Source organism: Acartia tonsa, chromosome 12 (genome assembly GCF_053477335.1).
Source record: "Acartia tonsa isolate MP-2025a chromosome 12, ASM5347733v1, whole genome shotgun sequence".
Taxonomy (NCBI): Eukaryota; Metazoa; Arthropoda; class Copepoda; order Calanoida; family Acartiidae; genus Acartia; species Acartia tonsa.
The window spans coordinates 35700957-35710887 of NC_137271.1; the positions used below are offsets into that span (position 1 = coordinate 35700957).

Genomic DNA, 9931 nt, shown 5'->3' on the forward strand with positions numbered 1-9931 from the left:
AAAATCATGAAAATATGAAGTTTTTGATAAAAAGCTTAAGATTGAAATTTCGAGATCAATTTTCATTGTAGAGAGGTCTAGTTTTCACTAAAAGGTCTACATTTGAGCCGGTAACAACTTCAAGGTATCCGCAAATTGATATGGTAAAGATTTTAAAATTCATGTTTTTTTGGGCCAGTCTTATATGCAGGGAGTGATTGTAGGTTGAACTGGTACCCACAATTTTATAATTTTAATCTTTGGGTACTTATTACATCTTTTTTTTATTTTTAATCTATATTTGTATTCTACAGAAGGGAAAAAATTAAATACATTACAGACTTTGAACTATGGGCTTCAGATATTTGAAATATCCTTGCATGACTTACCTACATATTTCCTAGATATAGAGCAGCTTTGCTACTATAAAAAGTTTTGAAAGAAAAATATGGAACTTTATGACTTTCTCTGAATAGAATTAAAAGTTATTTTATCTTTATCAATAATATGACCTCATGTTTTATAGAAAGATTAAACTTGTCATGTTGAAACATTTTTAACTGGCGGATACACCACTTGCCCATAGTGTTACTAAGAAGAATAAAATGGACTACAGGGAGTTTTAGGGACGAAATATTTAGGGCTTTTATGTTCATCCTCAATATTGATTACCTTAAGATGGGATTCTGACATTTCAACGACTAGGGAAAGTACAATCACTGGGTTTTTGACAAAAATTGGGTGTGTTTTTGTCAATATGATTATTAGGTGTAAAACTGAGAAGAGGGGAAATAAGCTGTTTATTACACTAATCCCCGTAGTTTTATAACAACGTTTTCTTATTCGTTGGCTTGGGGACTTTTATTGAGTTTGATTGATTGGTTGATTAAGTTCACTAATTTAAATCTACAGAATACCCAACAACACTATACCCAATACCTTAAAATTAAATTTTAAAGCAAATTAGAGAAAATTTATAACGTGGATTTTTATATTTTTCAGCAAAATTTATCAAAAAAACCTGCTAAAACTAATATTAAATTAAAAATTTTACTTTTTTTAAAACTGTTTTTGTTTGAATACAGATTTGTCTCAATGTCAGAATGCAAAAATATAATCTGAAAGTTTAGACAATTTGATATGTACATTTTCATATAGGGTAGATTAGGATATTGGAATAGTCTATAAAACAATCGATAATGATCATTTCAGTATAATATTTTTTTTACTTATTTGTCCTTTCTTGAGGGCTACTAAAAAGGTTTTTGGGTAAAATATACAAAGAGATTTATAGACAAATCAAAATTAAACCTTTAGAACCAGTATTTGAATTTGCGGTCGATCTATTTAGTCTCTGTAATCGAACGTTTTTTTTTTTAAATAAATGGCGTTATCCTCTTAGAATTTTTTTTTTCAATTTTGAAAATTTGAGTACCCCCCCCCCCCCCCCCCAACAACGACGAACAACTATTTTAGTTTAGGTTTTAGGCTAGCGAGCCGAGCACTACGGCTAGGCAGGCAAGGGGGCCAAGTGCTGCGGCTATGCAGGCAAGGGGGCCGAGCGCTGCAGCTAGGCAGGCAAGAGCTTAGCGCTGCGGCTAGGCAGGCTAGGGAGCCAAGCGCTGCGGCCAGAGTTCATAGTTCAAAATTGAAAAAAAAGATTTATACGAGGACAATACCAAATAAATCTTTAAGTATGGCTTCGTTACCAACTAATATTAGCTGGCTTTGAACCGGTTCTCAGTCATACCGAAAAATCCTGAATAGCATCGTCTTACAGAAATTCTCCACGAATATTAAAATAAAAACCATAAAATCTTTTAACCAGGGCTGGTTTTAATTCTATAATTTTTTATTTTAATATCTGCGGTTTCAGCTTTTTAAAATACGATGCTATAAATAACTATTATTACTTTAAACTTCAATATTCTTATTATTTAAACTGCACCAAGTCACCCTCTTCTGTAAATATATCGACTGGACAATAGAAAAAACAGGGATGACAATATCCATAAAAGCGAAGCACTGAAACGGTAAGACAAACGGACACTAACACTTGTATAGTGTCAGAACTGAATAATCAGAATATAAATGTATAAATGTCGAAGCAAAATTGTAAGTAAAATTGTTGAAAAACTGCTTGATACAGAATAATTTTTATGGACATTTTTAGGACTTGATTATAGAGTTGCTTCCCTTATAATATTGTACTTTGTAGACCCAGGAATCAGTATACCAAAAATCAGATAAATCGGATTAATAGATCACATAAAAAATTGTTGTTAAAAAAGTAAAAAATCAGCATGTTTAAAATGGACGTACGGACATTCTGGTAATGATCATAGAGTTGCTACGCTTTCTAAATCGTTTCTAACTACTACAGGAATCACCATGCAAAGTTTGAAATCAATAGGACAATTCTAACATGCCTAAATTAGCGAAAAAAGCTATTCGTTACGGACGGACGGACGGACGGACCGACCCTAATTATAGAAAAGCTTCGCTTTTAAAAACTTTTTTTATGTAATTCATGTGTGTGTGCCTACTGCACCCATCAAATATGTAAATAATCAGGGTGGTTTCCCTCAAATTGCCTAGTAGAGCACAGACAACCCCCCCCCCCCTTATTTTTAATAGGAATGGAAAATAAGGATGGAGGATGTAATTTTTCGTGTGTAAAATATTTATACTTTTTAACATTTGAATATAATACAGAAACCTTAGAAAAAAATTATTTGCACAAAATATCGTATTGTTGCATTTTTAAAGGAATTCAGGGAAGGGGCAATGCACAATAAATTATCTTCCCTATTGTGCGTGATATTTTGGTAAATTTTGTTTAAAGGAATCTATGCAAATTATCTTAATCTCAACGTGTCCCTGTCAGTCTGCAACGCTTGATTTAAGGAATTGATCTATTTGCGATTAAAGCCTTGCACAAAGACTTTAAAATCAACTTTAAGATAATGATTATCAGAATGTAAAAACGTTAATTTTTAGATTTATTTTCAAAAAATTATATAAAAGGACTAAGGTATAAGCGAAGCTACTCAATAAATAGGTCTTACAGTTAGTCCATATAGAGTGAGATATGTTTATAGTTTTATTTCCAGACTTCAAAAATAGTCTTCAATATTGATTTTTTTTAATGTTGTCGAGTCATGCGTATATTAATGTTGTCATCCTTGTTTAAACGAAGCTTTACGTGAGACAAACAATTTAGTAGAGACAAACAAAAAGTTGGTGTTTTTATACCTAATAAATTAGTCTGGTTGAGAAAATAAATCTCTTAATTTACATCTTTTATTGCTTTAAACCACCTCTAAATCTTTTTACGTCAAGACTTTATGTGGAAAAAAGTAAAATAAGTAAATAAACTATTAAATACCTTGAGCCTAATTTAAGAAATTTTGAAAATCTGTTCCAAAAATCATTTAAAACGGCTCCCTTATGATATAAGTGGAAATAAAGACATAAATATTTGGCAGATCTCTGTAACGCTATCCTACTAATAGAATTTATTTATAGTCATTAGTCATATCTTGGATACAGTGTTTTTTTAAGTAGTAAGGTTTACCCTTTTGACCGTTAAGATCTCGCTTTCAATGGAAGTGGTATAGTTACTTATATTAGAGAACTTAGTATAGGTATAGAAATGGTTTTAGGCTATATTATTTCTTAATTCGGCTATTTCTCTCCCCTATCACAGATCATTCAAATACAGGCCCAAACAGATGCTTTGGCGAAGCTATTTGTTGCAACAGATAAATTACAGTTGATATGAACGGGTAGATAATATTTTTTAGAGCCGCTTTACAGTATATTTTCTTTGGCATTATGTCCAATATTACAACAAGGAAAATGTTTTCATGTAGCGCAACTAACATTTAATGAAAATACCTGCTAACAGCATCCAACAAAGTTCCCTTAAATTCACTGTCCTCTCTTCTCATTCTGTTATCTAAAATCATAATAGATTTATTACCTTAGATGTTTAGTCAGACACAATAATCCATCCAAATTAAAAGGGAATTTCTATCAGACGTAGATATCTGTTAATGTTTAGTCACATTTTAAATAAAATTCCCAAGCAAAGATTTATTAAATCAGGTGATTATAGCATGTTCTTTTATACCAACAATGAGTTACAAATTTGAGTCTCTTTTGGTTAATTTAACATCAATAATGTTGTTTTATTATTATTATTATTACTGCAGATCTTATGGATATAATTGTCCTTACTTAATGTATTATATTAGTTTTAATGATAAGGGTTACCTTCTAAAAGAACATTTGGGACATCAACCATCAGACTTGGACTAGAAAATTTAAAAAAAGTGTTTTCAACTTTCTAGAATAACAAGAAAAAATGAAAAATTGGCAGTGCAGAGTTATCGTGTATTTAAGATATGCGTGGAAGTCCCTTTAGAATTATTTATATTTTGACACTTTATTTTACAAATTTCAAATATTTAGTAAGACTTATATATTCAATAATGGCTTTGACTTACGTTAAATTGAAACCAGCTGTTGTAATTGCATTTTTTATGTCGACTTTAACAAAATTGAGTCATGGCAGGAATTATATCGACATGAACATGTGAGTACATTTTAATGTTGTTTTAATAAATCCACGAACGTGACTTAACACGTAGTAGGGCACCCGCTAGTCGCCGCGTTATACCTAAAGATGGTTTCTACTGCTGCTATGTCAGGTAGGCGACATTTATAGTTAGAGTTGGGGGAATGCCTTGGCCAAAAGCAGGTGCAACCCATAACCACACACAGTTAGGAATTTGAGACAAAGGTCGTGCAATCAACATAATTTTAACAGAATTCAATATTCTGTATGAAGATGAAAAATAAACCTGGAAGACAAAGTATTAGGAGTGGAGATGGCGACTGTGTCATTCAAAAATATCAGATCAGTCCTAGAACAAAAAAACCTTATATGAAAGTAACAAGATGTCTCTCTATCTCCATGAAGCTAAATATATTGCCAACCGCTATACCGATATGGTTATTCTTTTCACTTAAGCTTCTTATATGTCCTTGGAAGGTGTATAAATACTTTATGGGAGGGTAACTCTGTCCTCCTAAAAAATAAAAAAAATAAACTGAAATTGGTGGGTCGACTTCCCTCCCTCCACCTTCCCTCAAGTACCACTAGAGGCCTCTAGCCAATAGTCATGCATAAAGTAACCTAGCTAGAAATACAACAACTATTTTGTCAATTTTGGCAGGTATTGTTCGTAAATAACATACCTGACATTTTTTGGAGTAGTTAAAGTAATTTTATAAAAGATTTTCGCTCAGAAGAATCGTCGACAATACATATCCTAGAATCAACAGTAGCTGCGCTAATAAGACATAAATATAAATAATTAATTTATAACTGTCCTTGTTCTAAAGTATGGTATGAATAAACATATTTCAGTATAGAGCATTGTTTAAGTGATATGATTTATTTCAGCTTTAGACAATAAATCATAAAGGCCATTGCTTGGAAAGTCCAAGAAGTTAAATTTCAATTTATAACTTCATTTTAAATTAATCTATTATAACATACGAGAAGATCGTAGTAAAGGCTAAAAATATACTTTGTGTGTTAGAAAAAAATTTAAATTTAAAATTTGGGTCATGTAATGGTTTCGTTGTATTTTCACAGTAGCTTTTGAAACCTCTCAGAATCCTAAAAATCCATTAGATTACCTCCCTAAAACCTTTAAATCCCTAATTCTACCCTCCTTAAGCTTGGACGTCCTTAGCTGCCGCCTAATTTTCAAATTACCAGCATTGAAGCAACATATTTTTTCAACATTTTCTACCAATCAAAAGTTAACTTGCATTTATTTATTATCTTTAATACAAAGTAGAACGATGTCTGTGTGTCTGTTTGTTTGTCTGTCTGTTTGTTTGTAGCGAAGGATCTCGCTAACCGCTGAACCGATCGGGTTCTCCTTTACAGGGTAGCTTCTTATAGGTCCCATCAAGGTTTATAACTATTTTGGGGGAGGGTACCACCACCCTCCCAAGAGAAATCACAATAAAATCGAAAAAAAATGAAATATTTCCGCCGCATAGTGTCGCTAGCGTAGTCGCGCTGCGTAGAGACATGAATTTAACAGCTGATAACATAGACAAATTATTTCTTGAATTAGATATTTAAAATAAAAAAAAAACATTTAAATGTCGCCGTTAGTTTTATAGTTAGAACGTGCAGACTCAGCCAAGCTGCCTTATATATGGGTGGCTGTCAGCCTGATTTACATACAATTAAATGACCAATGATAGTCCAGTATACATTGTAATTGACCAATGGTAAAATTCATACTGGCCTCTCATTGGTCATTTTATTGCTCGACGTTAATTTTTTAGTGGCACTTTACGCTGTTTCATTTTCCCTCAAAAATTTAAACATTATTTTAGTAAATTTGACCAAAAATATTAAACACATAAAACTAGAAACTCATTGAAATAAAAAAAAGTAAAATTAATGATGTTGACTAAATGGATAAAAATAAATGGTTTATGATTCAATAATTTACTTTAAATTATGGCTCAGGTGCAAATTACCTCAAGGATAAAGGGATGGGACAATGGACGATTTATCAATTTACATCCCCAATGAGTGTAAACAAAATTACCCCTTATTTATATTTAGATTATTGGTTAAAAATTTGAAACATTGCTGGCAAGATTTAATAAAAACACAAAGACCAACAAATAAGATAACATGTATGGGTACCAGTGTAATTTACAGTCCAATGTACCTTTCTTTTCTGAAATTGAAGATGCAGGGATGAAACAATCAATGGTAAATTGGTTGGAAGATTGTTTTCTCTTAAAAACTATTTTCAAATTTTGGGTATAGTCCCTTTCGTAACATCGCACCTTATGAGGCGATTCTTCGTATTTTTCACAGTAGCTTTTCTCCTATTTCTAGCCCTTGTGGGGTGCTCTAACACTGCGGGGCCAATTACCTAACCCTTTGTGGCAATCACCTAACCCAATATAACCTAACTTAGCCTAAATAACCTATACAAAGCCATTTAAAAATACGATGTTACGAAAGGGACTATTCCCCAAATTTTGAGTTGATTTGTTGAGAACTTTATCCGTATACTTGTTGTAGCCTGTCAAGTATCATTAAATAATCAACATTGTCTATTTATACCAGTGAGGCATATCAGTTGAAAACTAACAACCAAAGCAACATTAAAGTAAAAATTGAGAGGGCACGAGATATAAGTAACTTTGAATTGGGTCTTTGAATATTAGCCAATTGTGTCGGAAATACTGCAACAGCCAAGTCGCTACAAAATAGTAGAAAGCAATCTGCTAGCAGATGGAAAAGGTCCCCACCATTTGTACTGGTTTCACAAAATAGCCTAAAAAAGGCAGTTTTTGAACGAATCAGTGAATATTATGATTGCCTCAAGCATATTTAAAAGATTTCTAATAAATGATAAAATGTTAATGGTCTATTCCCGAAATATATCTCAGCGTTAAAGATTTAAACAGCAATATCCCCAATTTGTACAATTTTGATAAATAATATTGAAATCGCTTAAACAACCAGTCCTTCACCGACGTTCCTCACTTTACATATAGTAAACATTGTCATTATTTATCAACATAAATCCGGCCAAATTTAACACAATATTTTACATATTTATTTATTTATTTTGTACTAGCAGTTAAGCCCCTAGAGACCTCTAGGTTATGATGGCTTGAATTCAACCTCTCCTCCCTTTTTTAGTGTAAAAAAGAAGTAGAGGGGGGGGGGGGGGATGGTGGTACCCAACATAAAAATAGCTATAAACATTCCTATGACCTATGAGATGCTACACTGTAAATGTGAACCGTATCGGTTCAGTGGTTAGCGAGATCCTTCGCTACAGACTAAAACACCTTACTACTTTATTTTTAGGATTAGAAAAGAATATTTTTTAAAGAAAGGTCTAAAATTAAATCCTCATTATAAAGTAACAGTATCTTTGTCTGTTTGTCTGTACCGAAAGATCTCGCGAAACGATATGGTTTTCCTTTACATTGTAGCTTCTCATGGGTCCTGTGAAGGTTTATAGCTATTTTTGGGGAGCGTACCACCACCCTTCCAAGATAAATCGCAAAAATATAACTAACCACATCTAGCGGATCATAATATGGTTTGAAAATATTACGTGCCCCTAGAGGCCTCAAGGGACGTATTCGCTAGTATTATATAAAGGAAAGAAAATATACATTTTTCAAGCGTTTTTGGAGTGTTTATTTGTTTTTTTTAATGATTAATGAGACAGACAGTATAATTACCAATTAAAAAGAGCAATCAGTATATTAATACTTATAGTCAGGGCTCGGCAGCAGCAGACGAGGTTTCGGTTAATCATTCTAATGAACTGCCAAAAAAAACAACAAAAATTGCAGCTATTTTTTTCTAAACAATCAACAATAACTTTTTTTAAAACATATTCATTCATTCAATTAGGAAAAGTCGACTAGAACGGCTCCCCTTGCATCTAGAGATAGGAAGGATGGTAAAATAGCCTAAAACCAGCCCAATAAAAAAGCATTATATCATTATAGCACCTATATGCGAAGCTTTCATTGAAATGGTCCAGTGGTGAGCAGGATATCAACGGTCAATCAAATAAAATCATTCTTTGAATAGATTTACCCTATATTGCACAGCCTAAGCCAGATTAAAAAAAGAATACCTTACCTGGACCCATAGAAAAGAGAAGAAAAGCACAGTAAGAATATTAATATTGTGTTTTCTGACATTTTAACTCTAAAAATCACTTATTGGATTATCTAACAAAATTCCGCAGCATAAAAATGAGAAAAAATTATATTTTAATATTTTAAGAACAAATTATGTTCTTCGCTGTTTCAAATTTAAATCAAATGCGTTGTTAAAGTTAAAGTGTCAACAAATGTTTAATGTGTACTTTCGCTATTCATAGTAACAATGCTGCTTTATAATTCACTTTGTTTGTTCGTCCGGCAGTAAATCAGTTCGTAACGCTATAGGGATAATGTGATTTTCATGGCTGCTGTTGACGATAGACAGCTATTTATTTTTTAGGGGGGGGGGGGAGGAAATTATCTTGCCATAGGCGCATTAATATATACATTTTGTCCATCTGTTTATCGGTCATGCTTCAACTGACATAAACCTTATATTTTATAAGATTCGTGAATTTCTTTAAGTTTTTGCATATTTTCTCTTGTTTTGTTATTAGAATTAAATATCTGTTTATCTATTCCATGATTTTTTATGCTTCGCTACTTATGCATGTTGTCATAGTCATACTTTTTCGTTTTATAGTGTCACATTATTTTAGCATTTTCTTATCTATAACATCTCTTTTGTCTGAGATGGTTAAATTCGAAGTCGAAATCAAAATTATCTATTTCAAAAGGGAAAAAAGTAAATTAGAATGAAGATTTTTTAGTTTATTAAAAATCACATAAAAGGAAAACGAGAATAAAATAAGATAATAAACTGAACAGTTTATATCCTATTGGTAATAAAATAAGACAACTAAGTCCATAAGCGCAGTAATAAGAAATCAAAATTTTTACATGGAAAACCAGAAAGATTAGCGTATCCATTATTGGATGTTTTCATCGAAGGATTTTTTTTCTCAATGTTTTTCAGTTTAAAGATTTTTCTCATTGTTATAAAAACATAAGATATAAACTGAAAAATATTTTAAAATATTGAAAAAATACATTGAAAACCTTGTCTTCATGGAAACCGCTTCCTAGTTCGTGTAAACATAGAAATCTAAAAAAAAATTGTTGCAAAACTGTTTTAACAGAATACTTCCAGCTATAAGACTTGATTATAGAAATGTTTTGCTTATAACATTATACCTTATTTTAATTGGAATCTAAAAAGCAAATGAAAAGGTTTAAAATCAACATGTTTTTAAATGGAAGT

At 31.8% G+C, this 9931-nt stretch overlaps 1 protein-coding gene across 1 annotated transcript in view; it reads right to left on the reverse strand.

The window, feature by feature from the left end:
* LOC145333054 (gamma-aminobutyric acid receptor subunit alpha-1-like) overlaps positions 1 to 8784 on the reverse strand; it is a 64217-nt gene extending 55433 nt beyond the window's left edge. The window contains exons 1-4 of the mRNA XM_080178199.1: positions 8705 to 8784; positions 4848 to 4910; positions 4258 to 4298; positions 3880 to 3940 (exon numbers count right to left, since the gene is read on the reverse strand). Of these exons, the coding sequence (XP_080034325.1) occupies positions 3880 to 3940; positions 4258 to 4298; positions 4848 to 4910; positions 8705 to 8766 (227 nt within the window). The 5' untranslated portion in view covers positions 8767 to 8784. The remainder of the gene's footprint in view (positions 1 to 3879; positions 3941 to 4257; positions 4299 to 4847; positions 4911 to 8704) is intronic.
* Positions 8785 to 9931: the final 1147 nt, after the last annotated feature.